This window comes from Helicoverpa armigera, chromosome 21, assembly GCF_030705265.1.
Source record: "Helicoverpa armigera isolate CAAS_96S chromosome 21, ASM3070526v1, whole genome shotgun sequence".
In the NCBI taxonomy this organism is placed as follows: domain Eukaryota; kingdom Metazoa; phylum Arthropoda; class Insecta; order Lepidoptera; family Noctuidae; genus Helicoverpa; species Helicoverpa armigera.
This window is the reverse complement of record NC_087140.1, coordinates 2,423,859-2,451,055: the sequence shown is the minus strand read 5'-3', so window position 1 is coordinate 2,451,055 and position 27,197 is coordinate 2,423,859. Positions and strand designations below refer to the sequence as shown.

The following is a 27,197-nucleotide window of genomic DNA, read 5'->3' as shown; positions in this document are numbered from 1 at the left end:
TAAAAATCAATAATCAAATACATTTATATTTTGCTATAAACTTGAACTTTAAAATGTACCCTTCCACGAAAACACACCTTAATTTCACCTTCACCTTTTACGAACGTAAACAAGCATTAAATTTCGCTTATCATTAAACTTTGAATATCCAAACTTCCTGTCTAATGGTCTAATAAATAATAAAGAAACAAAAACTTGCGGTTCGCGTCAGCAATAAACGTTAAGTTATTTAACCGAAGTTTAAAACAAACAGATTAAATAACCCAAAATAAGGTCATACGGATTGTAAATTGTTTAGAATTCATGGACTTTCATTTTTTTGCCTGCAATGTAAATCTTAGTTTCAGCGTGATTGTGCCAAAAAAAGGGTAATGTTTTTTATCTATGTTTTCATATTGGCCACTTGAATGACCACTAGAAGATAAAAGTGATATGTCATTGTTCATTGAATTGGCAGTAGTTACGAGTAGTCAGAAGCCAATAAGTCTGACACCAGTATTACCAAGGGGTATTGGGTTGCCCGGGTAACTGAGTTGAGGAGGTCAGAAAGAGCAGTCGCTCCTTGCAAAGCACTGGTAGGTTCAGCTGCACCCAGTTCGACTTTAAGCCAACCCCAAAATAGTAGGAAAAAAGGCTAGGCAGATGACTACAGAGGATTAAAGTAACCAAATCACCGAAATACTTCCAGATTCAGATTCCAGATTACCAAAACTACAGTGGCATTTATCTAAACTTATAAATTCTTGTTTCAGAAACCACAATCATGTTACCCAAGCCAGTACTATTACAAGCTATCCTACTTCTCACCTTGCTACAAAACATAAACACTCTAGAAGACGGATACCTCCGATACGTCAAAGACGGCTGCTTCCTCAGAGGAGAAGCATTATCCTGTGTCAAATACAAAGCTGTCAAAATAGCCAAAAACACCATTTTTGGTGATAACTTTAAAACTAATGAAACTATCAAAGCGAATAGTGTTGTCAGCCTAGTACCTTTAGATGAAGAAACAATTCAAGTACTAGGGATTAAGGAAAGTAAGGTAGCAGAGGTAAGGAGTGAGCCGAGAGGAATTTTGTCTGAATGGGCGGAATTGGCGAAGTACTTTATGAAGCTGGTGCAGGAGTTCTTCAGAGTGAAAGGCTTGAAGGTCAATCTGCCTGAAGGCGCGAGGACTGTGGAAGTTGAAGATGATAGTGGTAAGTGTAGTTAATACGAGTTCACGCCATATAGCTTTGCAATTCTGAAGTAAGCGACTCCTTACGCATTTATTGGTTTGGTACAAATGTTGTCAAGAAACTTTGCTTGCCCGAAATTTGGTACTATTGATATCACAATAGTAAAAAAAAAAAACTAACACTAGATACTATGCACGTAAGAGGAGTCAATTTGCTAACTTTAGAATTGCAAAGTTATTTGGCACGAACTTACACTAAGGCTAGACGGCTGCGGGTTTCGTGCGGCAACGGTGCGTTTATCGTCCGGTGCACGGACGTTCATTTGTTTTCTTAGAGAAGGCCTTAGAACGTAGAACGTCCAATTTGTATTAAAACAAGTGAACGTGCGTGCGCCGGACGACAACGCACCGTACTCGCAACAGACATGAAACGTCCAATTAAAAAAAAAAAAAAACTACAGTAGGAACGTTAAAGTAACTAAGTCTGAGTGATCTTTCCTTATTGATCTTTATCTAGCTAACTAAAGCTTTTCCATGAAATCTTGATTCCTCGATCTTCGATTTACAGCTAATTTCAATATTGAGCTTTCAAAGGCAATTAAATAACTTTATACGAACTGAAGCCATCAATAAAATTACTTGATAGCTAATTCTTAAATTACCTTCTGATAGTGACAGAAATATGAGAGGGTTGCTAACATTTATATTGATTCAATATCTATGAGTGTTAAAATTATAAAACAATTATTTGTAATATAGTTGTTTCCACTTATACCTATACAAAATGATGTACCTTATCATGGGATCTTTGAGAGTTTTCAAATGTACCTTAGGGTCATAGATCAATAATAAAGAATCGAAGTAAAAGCTAGCTAGCAAAGTGCAATATCGCTAACTACCCAAATTAATGTAGCTTTTAAGTAAATGATTCCTCCAACTATACATAGAATAGAAGGAAGTGTAATCAACAAGTAAATAAAAAAAACTGGTGCTAAGAAACAAACAAGTTTTCGTTAATTTGATTACTGTCAAAACGTCACAAATTTTGACAGGCAAGTCTATTGTGGTACACAAAATTGTACTTGACCTTTCGACTCAAAAGGGTAACGATGGAGAAAATTATAGTAGGTAAATTATTTAATTATAATTTCAAATTATTCACTGTTACTATACAGAGTAATATTCTTTAATATATGCGGGGTTCTGTAGATCGTGATTTTGATAAAATTCGGTTTAATTTTGTTTATTGTGGTTTAGTGTTAGTGTGGGGTAACACGAAGGTTAATAAGGTTGCTTAATGTGATTAAGTCACGTTTAAACGATGTTTTTATTTAGCCAAAGTGTCGATTTATGAATGTTATTAAAGTTATGTTTTTATTTTGATGAATCTTCCACCTTAAAATTATTATAAGTAGAAGTAAAGAGCCAGCGTAACTTTAGAGTTCATGCAAATAAATCAATTTTGAAGTAAATAAAATGATATCAATTAACATTATTTTATAAGTTGCAACGTCTAAAACACAACCCAACTATGCTATATTTTTACAAACGAAAGACCTGTCAATACAATTGACAGAAAAACCATACCCATTAACTACAACCAAGAAAAACAATAAATAAAGAAATCGATTAACCAATTAGCGGCCAAAGGTTACCCTTGTCTAATAAAATATACAATGTACCAAGGAGAACAAAATGACAATCGGAGATGTCATAACGGGAAATCTCTTAAGAAAGTAGCGAGTCAAAATGCGAGTGGTTGGAGAGGACGAGGAATGTTGATACCATCTTCATACCCCTTTTTTCAAACCCGCTCATTTTTGTAAAACCAAAATTCATCAACAGACACCTGGTTAGTTCACTCGTTACTGATCGTTTTAGTCACGCTCAAAGTTCGTATTTGACCTAGAAGAAAGCGTCTGACCTATCTTCTTTGTGACATCTCCGCTATCTTTCCTTTCTCCGTGTCAAAGACCCTTGTCAGTACTAAATAAATACCTTATAAGAACATCAAATATTTACTAAGAAAAACATTTAGGGAACAAAATTAGGAGCTTGAGATCGATGCACCAAGTAATGGAGTGGACCAATTTATAGAGGTCCGCGACTATTTGCTAACGGACCCCTAATAAAAAATTGGTTTACGTGATCCGGTGGCTTGTGGTTTGGTGCTGAATCTACGATATAGGGAAAAGCAGAAGATTCATGGTATTTGTGTTTAAAAGTAAGGATTATCAAAACAGGATTGTGGTAATAGATTTATCTTATTTCGTCTCTTATTCTTTGATTTAAATACTGGAATTATAACAATTACATTTGTTTGATTATAATTTGATTACTTAGGGTAATTTTCCTTATCTACCGTCCTAAAAAAACCAAAATTTCGATTTGTAGCTCGAACTACCTGAAAATTCCTAGGAGACCACATGAGCCCGCAAATTATGTAATTTATTTATTTGCTTCATTGTGAGCATTTGATACAACTTTCTTCCCCATATATTTGAAACGACAGCATAAATTATACTATGTAATTTGACGAATATAATTATTGGCCTTCTACAATATTTCTGTATATTACTTTCCATATTAGATACGGATGAACCGCAATATTGAAATACGCAATATTATATGGAGCATAAATTAGGCCTACTCGTTTGACAAATAATAAATTCCTGTAACATACTCATTTCTAGACTTTTCCACGAACAGCCTATAATTTGAATCATTGAAGATTACTTAGTAATTGTGATGGGAAAATATTTAATATTTTAGCTGCTTTTGTATTCAGTTCATCAAACAATAATTAGTTTTAAGAACTGAAAATACATAGTACTCGGAAGGGTAGTCATTTTTCTCCTGAAAACAAAAGGCTTAGTAAGAAATAAATAAGGCACTAGGTCAAAATGGCAGTCATTACGTGTTAAAAGTAAATTCACAGCTGCATCTATTCAGGCTAGCACCTAACCATGTAGTATATAGGCCAAAATAGGGTTGGAATAGGCCAGGCGAATAATGAATATTTGCTACAGTTTGAAATACACCTTCATCATTATATGGTTTTACCTCACTAAAAGGGAAATCTTAACTAATCTTAACTACAACGTTATGAAAAATATTTTCAGTTGTCAATTAGGCCAATGAGCGGCAATTTGACGTTTAGTTATGGTTTGTTATTAGCACAGTCAAATGGTGCAACTCATCAAAATGTTTGGCAAAATATTTGGTGTAGCACAGGAGTTCCCAGTAGCAATGTTTGTTATAATGTATTAAGAATAATACTCCGTAATTATGAGCTCTAATCCCTAACTTTCCTAGCCTATAATCTAGACATCCTAACTTCATAATTTTCTAAGAAAACTAAGCTTCAAAGAACATTCTATAAAACCCTTTTCTAGTCTGTTTTCTAAGATATTGGAAATTAAAATCTTTTCAACAATGTAGTGTAAACAAACTTAAATTGTCTGTAAATTGTTGATGGAAAACTTTAACCGACGTCAGAGAAGAGGTGTTATGTATTTCTAGCTTCTTTATAGGAATATTGATAATATGTTATATTGTTGAGAAGGTCTTAACAAGTTTGAATAGCAGACGTATGTTAAGAATATTTAAACTTTTATAACATGAAGGTATTTATAGGTAAGTAACTCAATTGAGCCTTTAAATAAAACTGGTTGTTTTTAAGTTGTTTCACGTGCCGGTTTATCTTCTTCGTAATAACTTTATATACAGCATGTTACAAAAGAAAACCGTAGGTAAAACGAGCTTAAACGTTCCTTTAAAAAGATTTCATTTATATAAGCAATCCGTAAAAACACTTTCAAGATACCCACCTACCAAAATATAAACTCTTCTTAAATACTCTAAAAAATAACGGTAAACGTTAAAGTATAACTAGCCTACTTACGTAGACATTTCTTATGACCTAGCAACTACAAAGCTTCAAGAATGAACTAAAATTAGAACAACTGACATTTTATCCAAGTCCACTTTGTAAGTCCTTTGATTAAAAATGTTTTGTAAGACAAGTTAGAAAACTCGCACACTGCAAATTTTAGTCGGCCGATAGTTTGTTCGGGCTCATAAATCAGTGTGAAGATGAATGGTAGTACGCACGTTACAAAGATCAGGTATTTAGACGGTATCAAAATCAAAAATTGTTTATTCAAAGGCTGCAAAACAGCATTTTTGAACTTCAGAAAATTTCCAAAAGACAGCCCCCAAAACGCCCACCTTTCACCACTTTCTATGTGTTTTTACTGGGAAGAAGAAGTGGCGCAATAAACTCCCCAGCAACACATGTCTGTCTGTAGGTTAAAATAACCTTTGAACATTGTTTCATATATTTTGTATAAAATGTGTATATTGCAGTATACAGAATGAAAACTTTGAATAGTAACAAGATTTTCTTACAAAATATTTCTTTGGTTACTAACAGTCGGCCGACTATTTAGTCTTTAGTTTACTCTTATTCTCAGTTTATCTGTTTTGAGGGCTGGCTGGATAAGCCGTCTTATCTAAGTCTTGTATTTTGTCTTTTCAATTGAAAATTATTTTTGCTCACTGAAGAAATGTTTTAGAAAGTTTTTGCTGTCATTTTCGTTAAACTGCCTTTAGGTTGCTAGGTGCTTAAATAAACTAATCTTTGTTGATAAATCAGTATTTTTGTCGTCCCACTGCTAGGCACAGGCCTCCTCTCACACGGAGAAGCGTTAATCACCACGTGCCCTTAATGTGGATTGGTGATTTCTGACTTTCTTAATGTCCAAGTTTTATCGAGATGTTTTCTTCACCTTTATTAAGTCTTTAGTGTCCTACCTACGTAGTTATAGCTAAAAAAAAATACATTGGTACTTGCCGGATCCGGAAACAATGCTGCACACTCATACTTGAGAAGCCAGTGTTTAAATCACTAGACCACCACGACTCCAAAACCACAGTAGATCAAAACATCAAATTATTTCACAATATTTTATTTATAAAGGTCAAGTAATTTCCCACAACGATGTAGGGTGAAAGCGCAAGTTTGCGGTCGCCCACAAAAACAAACAGAGCGAGCTACGTCTACGTCAGTCACAACTCATCGATCCTCTTGAAATACATATAGAGAGTTGCTACCTAATTGCTACCAGCTACCATTAGTTGCTACCAATTGCTACCCTCCTGGTTTTGAAGATATTCCGCATCCTAAGGTGACTGCCATTCTGATATCATGGCTGGCTGTCACTTTTTCCCAGTGTGAAGAAACGGCGCAAAAGTATTATGTTTTCTTTTTCACCCGGAGTTGCTATCTAATTGCTTCCCTCCAGAATAAAATTTTTGACCAGATCGATTACGTTGATAAAAAGATATTAAAAAAATGAGATTTTGCGCCTTGCCAAAATAAAACCACGAGGGTAGCAATTGGTAGCAACTAATGGTAGCTCGTAGCAATTAGGTAGCAACTCTCTATATGTATTTCGAAAGGATCGGAGAGTTGTGACAGGGATCCTGACGCAGACCAAGCTACGCCGATAATGATGTCGTTCACCCACCTCGACAGTGTTTAGATTCGAGCTGTTTAACCTACGGGTGCAAAAGAGGGTAATGATGTGTGCTTATCGACTTTGTGTGCGTATCTAGTCTATTACTGGGTTATTTATTGTCTTTTTTGAGCTTTAAATAGAAAGAGATATGTAATATTATTTGTCACAAAGTTCTGAGGTAAAAATTAAATATTAAAATTGCAAAGATCGTGATTCCAATTCAACAAACGTTTTTGATGTCTATCTTCGTGAAAAAAAAGTATTTCTTAATATTTAACCTTTAAAATTAAAACTATCACGATCTCCTTTTATGACGCAGAAACAAACTGTCTTATATCAAAAAAATATATAATTTTTCTTAGTCACCTTCAAAAAGGCAGATTATAAAATTATCCTCTTTTTTCTTTGATTCCCAGATAATGACGATGAAGTTAAATCTGAGGCTAGAAGTATCCAGAAACGCGATATCGGTCATTCTAAATCAGGTTCGTATTTTCAAAATTTATATAAAATACTAGCCTATTCCCGCGGCTTTATCTGCGTCCAGTGGGAACAACTGCTCGTATTGGGATAAATTGTAGCCTATGCTACTTGGGAAAAGAGTAGCTTTCCAAAAATAAAAGATAGTAAAATCGGTCCAGTAGTTTTTGAGTTTATCTATTACAAACATACACATAGAAATACGATTTTTTCCTCTTTATAATATTAGTATAGACAATAAAAGTCAGCTATAAAACAAATAAATTGAAATAATATGCTTAAAAATTTGGCACAAAATGACAAAAGTTTGAAACTTAAAAATGTCTCAACGGGCTTAGATTTTATTTATTGTAAAGTTTTTTGAAAAATTGTGGCAATTTTCTAGTTCTGAACAAAAATATGTCGGTCGTTACTTATGTTATGGTGAAATTTATATTTTTCTGTTGGTCCATTTTTGTATTATTTTAAAGTAAAGCTAAGTACTTCAGTTTTGCAAGAATTGTGAGTATAACTGGACTTTCCTTATCATAGATAAAAAATTAACAACTAATATTGAACTAATCGTTTTGCCTCGGTTTCACTCGTGTCCCGTAAAAACAACTGCCTACGACGGGATAAAATATAGCCTATGTTACTCGGGAAGAGTGTATAGCTTTCCAACAGTGAAATAATTTTTCAAATCAGTTCAGTAGTTTATGGACACACAAACATTGCCTTCAAGAAAACACAAAAAAATAATTTATATTTAAACATTATAATCACCGTTTCTGACTTTTTAGGTCTGCAGACGTAAATCCAAAAACTTATCTCACTCGGACAAATGCTAGGTATTTTCAACTTAAAATACTTTTTCGGTCAATACACACTGTAGTTCTTATTCACAACAATACTTCAGAGAGCTTTTTTGACTTTTGGCACATCAAGAATTTGTAACTTGGCCAAATAAATGTCAGCCAGTTTCTTTAAGTTATTTCTGCGGTGGTTTCAGAATATTTCTGTTTGTAGTGCAAAACTGTTGGCAACTTTCTTACTTTGAGGTGGTGTCACACTTATCAAAGACTGGTTTCTGTCAAAGGTTTCTCTCGCGTCCCGTGGGAATTAATTGGGGTAACCGAACAAAAAGCGTCATTGTTGGCTGTCCAAAATTCAGTAGGTTCCTACCAGATTTTTTTTTATGGATATACTTACTTATTTGATGAGCTCGTTCAAAAAAGAAAAAGTCATTTAGCTTTATAATTCGTATAGAATAGTTTTTTTTTTGTCCAGGCAAACATTTTGATTTATTCGTTGAATTTTAAAAATTAACAGCGATTTCAGTTTATTAGACGTAAGTTGTATGAGAAGTTATCAAAACTGTATAGGTGTTGTAAGAAAATATTTGTTAAGTATACTACGACCTTTATTTATGTAATAGGTACAGCAAAGCATTAATTTTCGCTGTAAACGTGTTTCATAAAATCTAGAATTAGGTATTGAAATTGAAAGCTAGTTGAATTCGAATTGGATTTGCGATTTACAGTATTGTATTTGGATTACTTTGAAGAAATCGTTTTATTTTAGTTATTCTGCAATATCGCAATATTTTGTTCAAATATTTGTGAATATTTTAATTTGAATAGTCGAGACGAAACGTATTACAATTGTCGAAAAATCTAGAAAAGTTTATTTCTATATCATTTTGTTACATTTATCATTATTAGTTTTTCTAGTACAGAAGTCTAAGAATAGCGATCTTTTTTAAATCTGTTTCTTGAGAAATTAATGTTACTTCTAAAATATCGCTAAAACACATTTTTTTTCTGTATGAAGATACTTTTTGAGACACATAATCATAATCAAAAAAACAAAAATCATTTATTCAAACTTGGCTGCAAGACAGCACTTTTTGAACGACAGGAATTTACATAAGACAGCCCCCAAAACGCCCACCCTTCACCACTTCCTATGTATTTATGCTGGGAAGAAGTGGCGCAACAAACTCCCCAGCAAATAATAATTTTATATAACCTTTTTTCATACAAGCACAAGATAACTGATTCACTTACATACAGTTGATCTACATAAAATCACAACTCATTTCTACAGATCTTAACCACCAACCAAAAACCGGGGCAATTAGCTACGTAAATGACCAAGACATTGCCACAACCATGAACCCACGGGGTCATAACTATTGAGGTCAAGTCGTGAGACCTGACCCCTTTGAGCAGATGTTCCGAACTAAACTGTGTTTGATAGAATTTTACGTTACAATTGGATTGAGAGCGTGTAATGGGAATCGGTTGCAAGTCAGTGTAATGGTTTAATTGGTATTTGATTTGTTTTGCACGAGTTTGATGTTTAAGTTAGTAATGTTTTTAATGCTGAAGTTGGCTTCGATGGGATTTTTTATTATTTAGAATAATATTCTATGATCATTTGAATAACCTTCAGTCCCAGTGAAGCTTTTCAAATAAGGGTCTCAACTGTTTAGTTGGTAATTGTACCTAACAGTAAAGTTTAAGGTTCTATTTCCGAGCTCAGAATTATTAATTTGTGTCTGAAAAGACGAATAAGCCATCGGCTCGGCTTCTTTTACTTACCTGTGGTACCAATGGGAATGAGTATATGAAATTTCATCTCAATCAGTTCAGTCTTTTAAGTGAAGAATGTGTAAAGAGGATTTTCACGTTTATTTTAGTAAGGATAAGAATTCATAACTTTACTTAACCCTTTTCCGAAGTAAGCGTGATAATATAAAACCATTAGAACAATGCGAATAATCAGTTTTAAGATAAAATGTCTTGAAGAGAACTTTAATCATAAGTTCAAATACTTTTTAGATTATAAATCAAAAAGGCAATCTGGTATTCGGGTGGAATTGAAAATTACTTTTCATTTTATAGTATTCAGTAGAAATTATGCTTGCTTATCATTATATCTTCGGATCTTATTTTCTTTCAAATCAAAAGTAATCTTGAAAATCTACTTTTAAAGGTGCTTGATAATTATTTTTCTTCATATCTTTTCGTGGAATATATTTTGCTGCTCTCACTATTTGTCTGGAGCCAATATCTTGAATATTTGAATAAAATATATTTATCTTTGTGAAAGGGTAAAATTGTACAAATCTACCTAGCCGATTTTTCAAATTGATTAATCATTTTAAGTTGTCGAATGTGTTCCTGTATACAAAAATACTTTGTATTAAGTATTGTACTATTCTTTATTGCCCACATAAATACATTTTGACACTCTGAAAACAGAAAGATTATGCACAACGGCGAGCGCTTCTTGAAAGGCCTACGTTCTTGAAAGTACCACGTATACCCATACCAAATTAATCCAAATCTATTTAATCATTTTACCACAAAAATCTAACAAATAACTAAATCATTGCCTTACATTCTCTTCTCTCAATTCCAGCCCGAGGCAAGAAGAAGAAGCTGGCAGTGATCATTCCCCTACTGACGTTGTTCGCTGTTCTGAAGATGAAGCTACTCCTCATTCCGATCCTGCTGTCGGTGCTGCTCATCAAGAAACTGCTGCTGATTGCTGCGTTGCTGCTGCCGAGCTTGCTCAGCACTTTGAAGGCTTGCAAGGTTTGTATTTTAAACAATATTTTAAAAGAATTGTATTTGTTGAAAAGTAATGTATGTAAAAGTAGCCGTCCCATTGGGCTATGGGAGTGAGGGAATATTGAGTGCACCTGTGCCTGCGCAAATGCTTGTGCACTATAGGTCAGTAGATTACATAGCACCGTATAAATTATACTAAGTATGCAGGTGCAGTATTAAATAATTCTCATCAAGTAACTGCTATTATTCATTTGATCAATCGGCATACACAGAGCTCTGTGTGTTTTGTTTGTAAAGCCAACAGTAGACAACAGCTTCGTATAAGCTAAGATGATTGATGATCAATGATTTTCTTTTTAAATTATGAATTGATTTTTGTAACACTTCCGTGTTATGAAGATGATACCTGATGCTTCAGTAGCCAGTGTACTCTAAGAGCCAGATTTTTATATTTAAGGCACTATTAATAGGTACCCCGGTAGGGTAGCTTGATTCAATGATGACCTTATCAGCATGCTCACGAAGTAAAGTGCTTCCAAAAAATAGCAAAATAAATAGTTTAACATCTTCCCTACATTTTCAACCCCTTTTTCGAATTTTCACTTAACGCAATTAATTATGCTTGGTAATTCGGCTCCATTTCCCGGTTTCCGAGTAAAAATGCAAATTAATTTAAACGTGAGTCGACTTTCTAGGACCTTCTATTTTTCGTGTGCATTGTTTAATTAGACATTTTCTTTTGATTTCATTAAGGAAATTGCTAGAATGGGCTATTTTTATGTATACGTGGGGGTATTTGAATTTTCTCAATGAAACCGACCTTTTTAAAGTGTTGTTCATTATCAATGGAAATAGGTACTTAAATTGTTTTTACACTGGTGCAAAAACTCATTGAAAAAGTATTAAGAAATTGACTCAAACATAACATTTGTTTAACAATGTAATAAAAAAGAATTCAGTAAAAAAACTTCGAACAAATAGCATGGCATTTGAGACGATATTGCACCATAATTATGGTTTTATCGCTAAAATTAATGTGACATAGCGACCACAAAATGGCCGCCTGCCACAAAATGGAGGACTGACGTCACCTGCTGAGCCATCGTTCGTGGTTAGCATTTTAGGGGAGATTTAATGCTTTTAGATAAAATATGAATTGACCCAAGCAATGATTTTTTTTAATAATATTCGCAGTTAAGAGATTAGAAGAAAAATTCTGTGTGATTCTACCATTGCCATATGACAGAAAGATTAATAGTTCAGGTCACCCAGTAATTTTCAAAAGAATATTAACAGCAAGCAATATTCTTTTTAATATTTTTAAAAGTCGAAAAGATTGGAACAAAAGTCAATTTAAATTGAATCTGTTTGGTTAAAACCAAGTTGATTCATTTATTGCTTGGTCTGTCGCAGTTTCATTTCGTGTCGAACCAATTATTGGTACCGAGCACTGGAGGAAGGAAAGATAGTGGAGATGCCATAAGGAAGGTAGGTCCGGCGCCTTCTTGTAGGTCAAGCACCGAACGGTAGGCTTGATCAGTTACAGGCGTCAACAAGATCTTCGGGTTCTTTGCTAAATCAAAACCGTCTCCCGAATACATTTCCGCTCCACTCGTCATTTCGTTCCCCATGCTTGTTACAATGAAGAATAATAATGGGAACCCCCATACTATACAGCCTTCTTATACATAAGTTTCAACCAAGACCAATTTTTAACAGATGCTTCAAAGAACCCGAAGGTCTTTTTAGATTTCTAGTAACTGTTCATTTTGGTCACGCCCACCGTACGTATTTGACCTACATACTTGAGTTGCCTCATGACATCTCTGCTCATCTATCCTTCCTCCATAGTCCCAAGCAATTACAGACAGAATCCTCATAAAACCGTATTGTAGTTTTAATTAATCTGTGTATTGTCGACAATAATAATTAATTTTAGACTTGAAAGTGATCAGTATTATTTTGTTTGTTTATTTAGTTGTAAAGTTCAATAGATTGCTTTTACTATGTAGTTTGAGTTTCAAGAATTTGTGCTTTGATCATCCCTTCTTTGAGATTTAGGGTTAGGTACTTCGGTTTATTGAAATATTTTTTAAATTCATAAACATATCTGATATATCTGCTATTATGGAAAGAATATATGCATATTTCATTATATCTGCTACCGTTAAGTCTTATTGATTTTTTAAACTTTAGTATTCTAACCTGATATAATATTCCGTTATTTACTGCGTTTTAGGCTAAGAACTCACGAAGCGATTTTCACCCGCGACCGCCGCGGCTGCGGGCCCGTAGCTTCTGTAGAATGCAGATATACATGTAAAAAATTAAAGCACATTTCACGACGCGTTTTACGCCCGCAGTCTGCGCGTTTGTTTGCGGGTCCCGCTGCACCGGCGGGCAACTAGTAGAATCGCGCGGGCCGCGGTCACCCGCAGACTCGGCGGGTTGCGCCCGCGCGCTCCGCGGTCGATTGGCCGGCGATCGCAGTAGCGCAGAGGCTGCCCGTCTTGCGTCTTGCGATCATTGCCCGCCACGTTTGCGGGTGATAATCTCAACCGCGACGGCTGTGTAACCGCGCTAATAACCGGTCTCGTGAGTTTGAAATTAAAAACGCAGTTCCGCCACCGCGGCGGGCACGGTTCAAAATCGCTCCGTGAGTTCTTAGCCTTATAAATAAGTTTTTTCTCTCTCTTCTTTCTCTGAATCAAAACGTTTTTTTCATGTTTGCGACAATCAGTATAATATCAACCAGCTCTTAGCCAGTATCAACCGTGTCCCGTAGAACTATAACTTCCCTACAGTAAAAGAATTTTTCAAATCGGTTCAGAAGTTTTGGAGCCTATTGAGCACAAGCAAACAAAAATGTTTCCTCTTTGTAATTGTAATATAGTTTATATACATTTTACATTCCTTATATGATTCACTATTTCCTTTGAAAACCTGCAGTTACTCATAAATGATCTAAACCCAATCCTCCTTATCAGGCACTTCGGCGCAAACGCATCAAAATAAATATAAATTTATCTGAATCCACTTGATGCGAGCTTTCACAGATACGAACGTCCTTGGTACCAAATTGTTTTTATTTTTTATTGCAGTTTTTTGTTTGTTTGTCTGTTTTATCTATTTATACATATCTATGAATACCTATTAAGATGGGATATTGCTAGTTGAGCTCTGAGTCTTTTTACATCTAATTGTTATCTTGTTTGGTACAGTCATTTCACAGAAAAAAAATAAGATACAGACAGACAGATTATGCCAAGAATTATTTGTACTGATTTGCAAAAAAAAAAAATAGGATAGAAGAAAATATTGATAACCTCAGTTATGATTTTATCTTACTAGGAAAAAAATCCTATGGTCCTATTATTTATTTATTTATTTATTTATTGCTTAAAAGGTACATTTTACATTATAGAAAATATAAAATGTCCAACAAAACTGTATACACAGTTTATCTGTTGGATCAGATTTCTTAACTATTGACTTACTATTATAGGTTCTATTAAGTTGAGTTTACAATAACAATAAAATTAATATATTAGTATTATATTATATATGTATTAGTATTATATATGTAATATTAGTATTATATATGTTAAGTTATATAAGTAGTATTAGGAGGTTAATATTAAGTACGTAAGTATGAAAATCAAATGGTCCTATGGTGTGTTAGTAGCGTATATAAATAATTAAGTTAATTAAAATGCATATCTTTTGAGATGGAATCAATAATGGTGAATTTAAAGGAACGAACCCAAATAATGTAGCTAGTTTGATATGTTCATATATTGAGCTTAGCACTTGTCAATTCAATGATAAGCAACTGATTTCATGTTCTACATGTTGTAAGTAGTTTATATGCATTGTGCAATATGATTTTGTTTTGCTGACTCATCATACAATAATATTATGATGAAAGTAAGTTGGTAACCTTTTTGACACATCTAAAGTCTACATCTATAAGTAAAAGGTGTATTTTTAGTCGTTATTTTGTCTCAAAATCATAAAAGTTTTTTTTTTTAAATTTTATGCCTTTTCAGACTCTTTTCAAGTCTCTGACACTGTTATGGGGCTCCGAAATATCTTTCTAAACTTTTTCTTGAACACAAAGGAACAACACCTCCTTTTAGCGTAGTTAGATAAAAATATTCGTAACTTCACAAATACCCAAATATGACTAATCCATCCTTGGTAGCTTGGCAGTCGTTACGGGCAGTCAGAAGCCAGTCTTACCAAGGGGTATTGGGTTGCCCGGGTAACTGGGTTGAGGGGGTCAGATAGGCAGTCGCTTCTTGTAAAGCACTGGTACTCAGCTGAATTAGGTTAGACTGGAAGCCGACCCCAACATAGTTGGGAAAAGGCTCGGGAGACGATGATGGCACATCCCATACTCATTATAACCTTTTTTATGTGTCAAGTCATTTAAAAACTAATTAGCCCACTCAAAATGCAAAATCCCTTCCCACAATGCAAACTTTTCACCAAAAATAAATCTTTTAATTTTCAACGCGAGAACACGTAGGACACCCACGTTCTGTCAAAATGAATTGCTGAAATCCGTGATGCAAAATACCCGGACCATCTGTTTCGTGCGTGGGTAACACTGGTTTTATGCCCACGTCCCGGCACGTTTTAGTAGAACTTTTTTTTAAATGGGAAATTGTAGTTTCTGATGACTTCCTTACTAATTACTACATAGTATAAAACAAAGTCGCTTTCTCTATCCCCATATCCTTATGTATGCTTAAATCTTTAAAACTTTGGATTTTGATGCTGTCTTTTGTAATAGATAGCTAGTATTATTATAAGCTAGCTATTTCACTCGCATCCCTATGTACATATGTTATGCGGAGGTAATCTGGTTTCAAATAGTGAAAGATTTTTTGAATTGGTTCAGTGCTTTCAGAGCCTTTAGAGTACAAACAAACAAAGTATTAGGCTAGTGATAGTATTTAGTAGTGTAATGCGAGCGCAAAACAGTTTGAAATATTAATAGGTAAGATTATGCAGGTTTCTTCATAATGTACCTACATATGAATTTCATTTTTGTTAAAACATTCACATTATCTACAAATTATTTCTACCTCTAGGTATTTTGATTGAAACAATAGACTGCTGATTTAGAAGTTTCTCGCCCTTACTTCTGCGAAAAACAAAGAAAACAAATAATTATGAATTCAGAGGGATTGTTCTTAATTGGGATATTATTTCTGTTAGTTTGTGTCATTATCAAACATGGTTGTTGAACTAAAGGCTATGGGTTCAATGCCAGGGTCGGACATAGGGTCATTGAGTTTTATATAGTAATATAATATTTTTTAATGGCAGCCTTGACTTTGAATTTGAAGGGCAAGTTTATGATAGTTTCGGATTGTAGGATTCTATTCAAGTGGACTGAAGGTTTATACATATAAAATTCTTCAAATTATTCGGATAACACTAGAGAATAAAACATGTAATCAAAGATGTCAAACATCTATTGTATTTTTATTTTTGTCATATCATCTTCGTAATCGCCCAATATAGACAGACAATTTCATATTTTATTTTCAGCACATTTCAGTTAAACATTAGACATTAGACTTAAAAATTTGGTTTTTAGCTGCTCCCGCGAAGTAGACTAAATTGTCGGCCGATATTTGGCCAGATGGTTGGTTGATGTTCATGAACCCTAACAAAGTTTTTAGCTATGTGATTCCACCATATTAGATACTGATTTATGATCTCGATGAAACTATCGACCGACTAAAATTTTGAAGTGTACCTTTTAAGCCCCTTAACTATGTAACACATAGGCGTATATTTTTCAAACCAGATATTTTTCTTCTTCCCCAGCACTCTCACCACCCGATGTCCTACTCGTACTTCGGCAGCAGTGACTCCAGCGACTACTCAGCGGACTACAACAACAACTACGCGTACTCAGCTAGCGGGGGCTACGGGAAGGACTGGGCGTCTAACAGGGCTTACAACATGAAGCATAGGCCTACGCCCTCGCCGGCTTATATTACTGCTCCTGGGACTGTTTAACGCCATCTATAGTGTAAAAACTGGGTCTGTTTCTTCATTTCTGGGTACATAAGCGCGAAAGATGTCTTCAAGATTTTAACAACGTTTAAAAGCTGTTTAGTTTCTTAGTTGAATGTATTAATTTCAAGAACTAATGGCGCAATTTGAAAAAGTATTTCACTGTAAGATGGTTCATTTATCCTGTTTCTCCATTTGTTGAATTAGAAATCATCATCTTCTCAGCCATAGGACATCCACTGCTGAACATAGGCCTCCCCCTTAGATCTCTACAGATACCTGTTGGAGGCGACCTGCATCCAGCGTCTTCCGGCGACCTTTATAAGGTCGTCTGTCCATAATTAGGAATCGATCGTTTATATGCCAAGCAAAGCTAATAAATAACATGACGGAAATTAGAGTTTCAACGTGACTTCATATTCATATTAATCGCGGTTTTGTTAAGATAACTCATTATTGAGGAAGATATAATTATGTTTCATAATTATGTTCTCAAATTATGAATTTTCTTAATTATCTTTAATCAGAAATGGTGAAACAGATCAATAATATAATTTATTTTGGATGAGAGTTATATTTATTGCTATGATATAATGTTAAGTCAATATTTAACTGTACCTAACTTATTATTTTCATTCATTTATTATTTTGAACATGCGTATTATTGACTTTGAATATGTGTATTTGATTTATGTTTTGCATAGTAGTTAGTTACAGCCTATTTATCGTCCCACTGCTGGGCACAGGCCTCCTCTCACACGGAGAAGGATTGAGCATTAATCACCACGCTTGCTCAATGCGGGTTGGTGATTTCAGACTATATAGTCCAGGTTTCCTCAAGATGTTTTCCTTCACCTTTTTTTATCAGCCATTGGTGTCTAAGATATACTTAGAAAGTACATACAAACTTTGAAAAGTTGCATTGGTACTTGCCTGACCTGGATTCGAACCCGCGCCCTCATACTCGAGAGGTTGGTTCTTTGCCCACTAGGCCACCACGACTTCCCCACTAGGCCACCACGTCTTCAATAATAAATACTTTAATAATTTAATTTGCATAGTAATAAATACTTATTTCCTTCGACACTTCTAAAACACTTGAATGTAAGCTTTGTATCGTTTTCCAATAATTCAATACCTTATTAACATTTTTAACCATTACACGACGTGACAAAGTTAAAAAACGTTTCAGAATTAAATTTCCCAAATGTATGGTGACGTCACCGTCCATTCTCATTACAATGCATCATTACCCGCCGCAATACGTGATGATGTCACCAATGCATGTACAGTCGAGAACATTCATGATGTCAAAGCAAAGAGCAATCGGTCGAACAACTACATTAACGGCCGATATATCAACTATAAGTTCAATTCCATTTGAGAAATGAATGAATGAATGAATGACACAATATATTTTATATAAAAAAGCTATCGTCAATAGCGTTAGCTCCTCCTCCGAGCCTTTTTCCCAATCATGTTGGGGTCGGCTTCCAGTCTAACCGGATTCAGCTGAGTACCAGTGCTTTACAAGAAGCGACTGCCTATCTGACCTCCTCAACCCAGTTACCCGTCAATAGCGTTAGCTATCCGTTAATTTATTTATCACTAGCTTCCACCCGCGGCTTCGCCCGCGTCGAGTTCGGTTATATCGCGTTTCCAAGAGAATTCTTCAAAAGTCCGGGATAAAAACTATCCTATCTTTCTTACGGTCTATCTCTGTACCAAATTTTATTACCTAACAGACAGACAGACAGACAGACAGAGTTACTTTCGCATTTATAATATTTGTAGGGAATAGTAGGGATTGATTTTTTGCTAACGTCAGAAATCAGAAGACTACGAGTATCCGAGTTTGTGTTAAAATTAAAGCTGAAAAAATGCAAAGGTTTGTAATTTTAAAGCCCAAGCTCACCTACAACCTAATCGTATAAAACATCTGTTTTTTACGCGTATGAAAACAATCACAGTAAACCGTATACAGTTGTTTAAGACAACTTGACGTTTATGTCGTCAATAAAATTAGCTCAATCATTTATGTCCGCGACTGTACATCAGTTGGTGACGTAATACTGCAGTGTTGGAAACTTTAGTCACGTGACGCAACGGAATATGCATGAGAGTTGATTATAATGCCTGGTTTTTGTGCTTTTGTGAGTAGTTTTATTTTGAGAGTTAAAAAAGATCCGGTTATTCTAAAACGTATTTTTACTGGGTTAGATGTCCAAAAAGACGTCTGTAACCCTGTGACTGCGTATTTTGTGTCAAATATATATTTTTGTGTTTATTTATTTGTGTGTATGTTTATGTATGCTGTGATTGAAGAAACATTTATGCAATTATAAGGTATTTGTATGTATTTTATTTATTACTCCTATGCTGGGCACTCATTAGTGCATATTTCTTGTCAAATAACTCTGCCTCTCTGAATAACATATTGTGAATGTATGTATGGGCAATGTAACTTATACATTTTGATTTTAGTGCAACACTATGACTGTATTTATTTAATTTAAAATAATTAATTGTAAGTACATTAGGATAAAACCCTATTTATTGCATTTAACTTAGAAATAATTTTAATATACAAATTAATTTATTACAAAAAGTGTACAAAGTTTTTATAATTTAATAAATTATTTTAAAAGTATAGCTTTCAATTTTATTCATATACCTAAAAAATGATTCAAACTACTATAATAATTATTCTGAAGAAACCAAATAAAAAATATGAAATATGAATAGAAAATATATTTTGTTACATTCTGTATCTATGATAGATAATTAAACTTAATGCTACAGTATATAGCCATTAAAATACCCATAATCTATACCTAGATTATTTCAAAATAAAAGTTTTCTTTTTATATTTTATAGTACACATGGTTAACCCATAAGATTTACCCACTTCTAACAATATCTAAAGTTTCCTTGTTATACGGAACCACGAAGGGTTTCTCGCAAACCGTTTACGAGTCTATAAAAACTTCTACTATTTGCCCAAATAGACCCTTTGATCTTTTGAAACTAATTTAATACCCTCTTGTTTTATTGTTCGTTCAGTTAGAAATCTTGTTTGCTAAGGGTTGTTTGAACAATATAGAGAAACTTTATGGTAGAATCTTTGGAAAGATAATATGTTTTGGCTATTTTATAAAACACATAATGATGTATGTATGTAGCTTTATATCTTGAAGACGCAGAGTGGGCAGGCCCCCCACTAGATAGACGGGTGATCTGACCAATTTCGCCGGGAAGCAGTGGATGCGGGTTGCTGAAGATCGAACGAAGTGGCGAACCTTGGGGGAGCAGCAGTCCAGCAGTGGATGACTTTTGGCTGACACGACGACGCTTTATAAGAGTGAAATGTTAATCTGAAACATGCCATTTGCTCCTCACCATTGAATTTTTTTTTTTGTATGTTAGTATATTAACTCCAGCAGCGTTAGTTTGAAGCCTAGAACAATCTTTGAAAAATTTGAGTATTTTTTACAAAACAATAATAATTTTAAAAACCTTACATTAAAAAAAAGCTACGAAACAATATTTACAAATAAATAATTTTTATGTTAACTTATCATAAAAGCATTGAAACACCCAATAATTTAAACCAGAAGTACCAGGAGTTCATAAACGCATTGCAAGTGACTTCGATTCCACTCCATTAATGTTTAGTGCACATTCCCAACGTTTTATTGCGTACCAATAAATAAAACGAATTGTCATTTGCTTAGAGCACCACTTCTCTTTTATGCACTCCTGGTAGTTGGATTTATTTAGTTCACTATTTCTTTTACCAACTGTTCTGTTCAGCAGATGTTTTGAGATAACTCGTTCGCCGCACCCGGATAAAACTAGCATTTGATCAGGCTCTGGACTGTGTACCAAAAATTTCATGTAAAAAGGGTCAGTAGTTTCGGTGAGAATGGGGGTAAAAAGAAAATGCCTTCATAATGCTGTAGTAAACAAACGTTTTTTTTCTTCTTACAAACCTTTTCTAGGTAACAAATTAACACCTCACAAAAAATATCATAGATCTTTTATGACAAATACAATAGCAACTTTTCAGCAATAGCTATCAAAATTAAATCTAAGTAACTTCATAGAAAACTATCAGTTCTTACAATAAGTACAGTATATCTCATTCTCCAAACAAGCAAACAAAAACCTAAAAGGAACCAAAATAAAGAAGAATCTCTCTAAACAAATACACATCTCTCAAGACGAACGAACAAACAAACAAAACGAACAAACACACTACGTCATTGTCGTTGATACAGGTGCCTTCAAACTTCAGGAGGTGCTGAACAAACATTTGCTGTTCTTTACAGGTAACAAAATAAATGTAGCTTATTTCTAGGTATACTAGAACTGAATTCGAGGAAATATTTGTTGTGAGAAAGAAAAATATATAATTTGTGAGTATACACGTTGTATCTCATGAAAGCCTGTGAGCCATACTAGTGTGTGTAAATGTACAGTCAACTTCAGGTCAGTGGTAATAGTTTTATAGGAAAATCGTACTTATTACTTTTGAGTTAAGGTGCATGACAGTTACCACTGATGTGCAGTTTACTGTACATGCACCTCGTCTTTGACTCATAACATAATCTATATGTACATTTTACACACACATATAGATTCAACATTTGAAACTGTGTTTCATAATCAAACGAATACATCAACTTTGATAAAGTCTAAAACAGAGACAGCTGATAGCCTGAAAACATGGCATTAACATCGAATTTTTAATAATACACCATTGAAGGGTGAAAGTTACTTCCGATACAGTTTAATTCCTAACTCGGTCAAACTTAAACTAAGTAAGATTTTTTCACGAACTCAAAAATTAACCCACAAATCTAATTCCATGAAAATGAACCCACATAAAAATGTTAAAATCTTTCTAAGCTAATTAAATCTTGGTAATTAAATTTTCAACTCTTTTCCGCCGTTATTAATACTTTCCCAGTAAAACCCTGAAGGCTTTATTCCGACTGCCACTTCCGTTTCAATTTAAGGCTGTAAAAAAAACATAATTCATTTCCTGCCCTTTTTTCATGGCTTTTTGAATTTTGCGGAAAAATTAGGAAGATGGTGGTCGTATTACAGAGGAATAAGTATCATGTTATGAGGAATGCGTTGAAAAGAAACGTAGATGAACAAAGAAAGGGACGCATGGATTGTGTAAAAATCTTTATAGAAATAAAAATGTTACTTGTGATACGACGGCCAAATAAATTGGGATTAAGAAGTGGATGTCGATTTGCAAATTATTGCTTCATACCTTTTCACCGAGGTTGAGGAGTAAGTCCCAATTAATTAACCGTAAATTAAGTAACTATAGTTTTAGATAACTGGAAATGTTTAAGTTACGAACGAAAGTAGGTACTAGAAAAGCAAAAACTTGAAAAGGAACTTTACAATCAAAATGACAATGCTTCTTTGATAAACTTAACTTGGAAAATATTTTGAACTTGGCCAGACAGCTGTCTTACGTCCTAAAAGACTTACTATAGGTACTTGAAACTTTCAGCTACTCTAAAGAAAATAAACTTAGAAGTACCAAAATATAGAATGACATTTATTACTGCATAAGCACTATGAAATACGTCTCAAGTGACCACGCGGTTTAATGATGTGCCACAAATTCCCGGGACACGGGATTTTGTGGGATACGGGAATTCATTACTCTCTGTTTTGGAGTGACGCTTGAATATGTAGGATTGGATATAGCAAATGGTTAGACTTAAGATAAATGGTTGTATACAGAGACAATTTTACGGGAACATTAATTCTTGTGCCCCGGGAAATTGGGTTGTCGATATTTTTTTAATGTTTTTTGATGTTTGCTGTGGTAAATTGTAGGTCACGGCTGTTATTTAAGCAGTCGTGTTAGTTTTAGCAGTCGTTACGGTAGTAAGAAACCAGAAAGTCTGAGAACCAGTTTTACCTAGGGTTATTTAGTTGTCTGGATAACTGGGTTGAAGATGTCAAATAGGCCAACTGCCTATTCCATATTATTCCTCGACTAGAAGCCGACCCCAACATTGTTGGGAAAAGGCTTGGGAGATGATGTGTGTACATATTTCCGACTACAGTGTGAACTGAACTCTCATTAAAACATTGAAATAATTTATTTTTATTTGACAACCACTTAATTATCTTTAATTAAAGTTGTTTATTTGTAAACCGCCATAATTTGGAGGTTAAATGAAACAACAAAATTCAGGCTAATTTATCGCTAGGTTAACCAAACGAAATGTAATTGGCTTGCTGATAATAATGTGAATGCATTTATTACACGTATTTAAAGCTTTTTGGCACTCAAAAATTCATTAAATTAATATTTAAGTTATGTTTGTGAAAAATAATTAAACCACTTATTTATTTACTAGCTGGTGCCCGCGACTTCGTCTGCGCAGGTTTAGTATTTCGAACAATATGTTTACAAATTGTAGCCTATGTGTTATTCTGATGTATAAGCTATATTATTGTAAAGTTTCATTAAAATCCATTCAGTAGTTTTTGCATTGCATTTAAATAAAAATGCAAATTGCATTGCAATTAAATAAAAATATTCATTAAACCTATTAAAAGATTTGATTTTGACTGATATTATATTAATAATCCGCTGGACATAGGTATCTTTAACATGTAGTCAGCCCCACTCATTATTATAAATGCTAAAGCAACTCTGTGTGTTACTCAACCTACTACTGAAATACTACTGAACCGAATGCAATGTAATTTAGCACATACCCAGACAGGTATACACAAATAAACCGGCCAAGTGCGAGTCGGACTCGCGCACCGAGGGTTCCGTACAAATCCTGTATAGATAAAAAGCGAGTCTCGCGTCAACCGCAACTTTCCACATAGATAGGTTTTGACTGCCATTGTGGGATCGATAGCAAAGATCAGATATGGTTATGGGAACTCCTTTACAATTTATAAAGTAACCTTGTGTTGGAGCTTATTTTATTTTAGGTGATGAGAATTCAGTACTAATGGGATCTTTTATTTTTGAGGGATTAATCACCTAACGAGCCCCAGTTTCAGGTTTTTTTCGAAACTGCCTGACGACTTGTAACTGTCGAATTGTAACAACGACTGCTAGAGAGTAGGATTCGGGGCTGCTGGCTTTATGTTTCTAGAGCCTTGACAAAAGTGTAATTCTGTCCCTTTCTTTGTTTTATAAAGTCGGCTTTATTTTATTTTGTAGCATTTTACAAACAAATCCAACTTCAAACATATAAAAAAAGCAACAAGAAAACAAAAGCAAGAAAGAAATTAAAAAGATGTTAGGTGCATCGGTCTAGAAGTCGGTGTCTAGAGGATGCATCTATATTTATTTTACCACCGAGATCTAGACCGATGCATATAAACAGTTTTCTTGTTGTTTTTAGAAGTTGTTTATTTTTTGTAAAAAGTTTTTATTTTTAACTTTTGTGAAAAGTTCTCGTCAATACGAATAATATAAGCCCAAACACGACGTTACTAAATCATACCGTTGAGGAGTTCTCTCGACTTTCTCACGTCTCCATCATCAAGAAAGCTCTAAACCTTCACTGTTTGATAGTATCACCAGACATACATCTGAGAATCAAGTTTTAATCCTATGCATGCCTACAATTTCTGATAGTTGCCCTCGATTCCTCAGGATTTCCATCATCAGATCCTGACCTGATGACAATGGAAATAAACGGCGAGTATACTCTTTTACTACAAAGAAATGATTTCTCAAATCCGTCAAACTTGGTCGTTTAAATTCCTCATTGAAATGAGGAAAATATTTGATTTGATTTGATAATATTTTCATATTTTATGTAACTTCAAATTTATCATTTTCGCAATTTTTCCTTTATCTGTACTATATAACGTTGCTTCTTGTCGAATTTCAAGATTCTGAGTTCACGGGAAGTACCTTGTAGGTTTTGATTCCCTAGCGTGTGACGGAAATTCGTCTAAGGTGTCGGTATAACTGCTGTATCTTTTGATCGCGTTAACTTAGATGTTTGATTTTTTCACTGCCTAAAGGGACAATAGACCTAGGTATTTGGTATAAATTTCAATTTGATACCTTTATTTGTTCGTGAGAAATAAGGTAGTAAGTTTCATTTTATTAAAATATTTTTTTTACATTATATAACTAAAAAAAATGAGATTTTCGTAATTTTTCCTATATTTGCATTATATGACAATGCTTCATGCCAAATTTCAAGACTCTGAGTTTACGGGAAGTATCCTGTAGGTTTTGATTCCTTTGCGAGTGTCGAAAATTTGTTGAAAATATCGACATAATCGGCTGTATCTTTTGATTGGCTTGGCTTAGAAGTTTGATATTTTCACAGCTTAAAGGGACAATAGACCTGAGTACTTCATGTGAATTTCAGCTTGATACGTCCACGCGTTCTTGAGATAAAGGGTCTTGACAGACAGACAGACAGACAGACAGACAGACGGACAACAAAGTGATCCTATAAGGGTTCCGTTTTTTTCCTTTTGAGGTACGGAACCCTAAAAACGGACAGAGGCTTATTTATCTAGGTGATAGGTAAATAGTTTATGTAACACGGATGACTCTACGGATGGGGCTATCTCTACATAGATGAACAAAAAACACAAACATCCAGATTCGTAAAAACAGAAACAGTAGTCGAAGTTTTGAACAAAGACTAATTAATGAATCTTTTTTCGTCCTTAGGTACGTACCTACATAATCCAAAAGTCCAATAAAGTGGGATAAAAGTATCCCAGTACATCCCTATTTTATTTTAATACTATGGTAACTTTACGACTTTACTTAAGTGACCCGCGACTTTTATGCGACCTTTGTCGTGATTTTTCGACGAAACTAATATTTTATATTATTTCGGAAACCCTTCATAAAAACGTCGTAATGATATTTTAGTTATAATGGCTTTTGTGGAGTGCGGTATACTGAAATTAAAGGTTTAGAACTTTCGGTGTGGTAAATAATTGCGCCTGAAGTATTGAAATAGCAATTCACATGTAAGCAATATATACCTAGAATTCACTATGTATGTTGTTAGGAGCAAATAGTAGGATTAATGAGAACTAAGAATCTAGAATTATAATGATAAGGTACATATAAGTAATTCTACCGTTATCTTTTTTTTATTTACGTACTTATTAGGCCGAAGGAAGAACTGGTGGCTCGAGTAAGTCTGATAACCAATCTTACCAAGGGGTATCGGGTTGCCCGGGTAACTGGGTTGAGTTCAGATAGGTAGTCGCTCCTTGTAAAACCCTGGTACTCAGTTATTTCATGCGATTAGACTGCAAGCCGCGATCCCATAGTAATTGAGAAAAGGCTAGGCAGATGACGTAGTCTAAATATCTGAGCAAAATACTAGGATTTTATCTACGTAGATCTTCCTTCATATTTATTTAAACAAATTCCCCGTCTGCCTGAAAGAAGTTTTATCCTAAGCAGATTTCATATAAATTCTTTGGCGACGGAATACAAATGTTCAGAGCGCAGAGTGCACTCGGATTTTCGTCGACAGATATAAAAGGCTATGATAGTGAATACCTTAAAATTTGTTCCTGTTTCAATATGGAACACTTTTTTATACTCACGGGATTTTAGTTAGTCAGACATCTAAGTATTGTAGTGTTTTTTTTGTGTACAAATGGTTTAAAAAATGTTTTTTTTTTGCTAAAAAAAAGCTGATAATAATATGTTTTTATTTCTTTGTCAAAAATTTTATATTTATACAGAAAACAGCTCTTCATGATCTAAATAAATTGCTCGTCTTATTTCAACGAAAATTACTGGCATATATTTATGTGATGTTCTTAGACAATTACTTACCATTTTCCACTTTGAATCAAAATTATCATTTTCTTCTTCATGTCACTATAAAAAGTTTTCTCTTATTATCATTTAACCGAGTTACGAATAAAGACTTTCATGTTTGGCTGTTCCAATTCTGATGCGGTTTTCAGCATAGTATTTTTCAGACTTTTAGGAGAAGGTTTTAGGTACGTACATTATTGAAGTCGGTTGTTTCACTCTTTTTCGAAATATTTTTTTAGTATATGTAAATATGCTATCTTACTTTGCAACCAGTGTGTCAGCTCACTGGGAGTGAGTGTAAAAGCTTTCAGTGCGTACATTGTTCAGCCAGCATTGTCATTGAGCGCCGCAATAACAGCTCACTATTACACACAGAGTACCTACTGACATATGATGAGCCTACTCTTTTTGCATTACAGTGTAGATAATTTTGATAATATTGAGACAGGTTATGGAAAAAAATAATATCGATTTCTAACACTTACGTGAATATCAAAATAAATAAAACTACTTTTACGGATTTTATCGCGGTTATATTATTATTATTTAAACCCGACGTTTCGTATCCTAGGTAAATGATATTGTCCTCAAAAACTACA

General features: G+C 34.2%; 1 protein-coding gene across 1 annotated transcript; it reads left to right on the top strand.

Moving 5' to 3' along the window:
- Positions 1-763: 763 nt before the first annotated feature.
- LOC135118325 (uncharacterized) lies at positions 764-17,256 on the top strand. The gene is made up of 4 exons (XM_064039959.1): positions 764-1,199; positions 7,116-7,184; positions 10,585-10,760; positions 16,581-17,256. The coding sequence occupies exons 1-4, from the start codon at positions 764-766 to the stop codon at positions 16,773-16,775; spliced, it is 876 nt and encodes a 291-aa protein (XP_063896029.1). The 3' UTR covers positions 16,776-17,256.
- The last annotated feature ends 9,941 nt before the right edge of the window (positions 17,257-27,197 follow it).

What these genes read in the sequence shown, in the direction of transcription:
- LOC135118325 (XM_064039959.1), top strand. Translation starts at nt 764, where the DNA reads ATGTTACCCAAGCCAGTACTATTACAAGCTATCCTACTTCTCACCTTG. An exon ending in GGAAGTTGAAGATGATAGTG is followed by an intron (nt 1,200 to 7,115) that starts GTAAGTGTAGTT and finishes TTTGATTCCCAG; the next exon opens with ATAATGACGATGAAGTTAAA. An exon ending in TATCGGTCATTCTAAATCAG is followed by an intron (nt 7,185 to 10,584) that starts GTTCGTATTTTC and finishes TCTCAATTCCAG; the next exon opens with CCCGAGGCAAGAAGAAGAAG.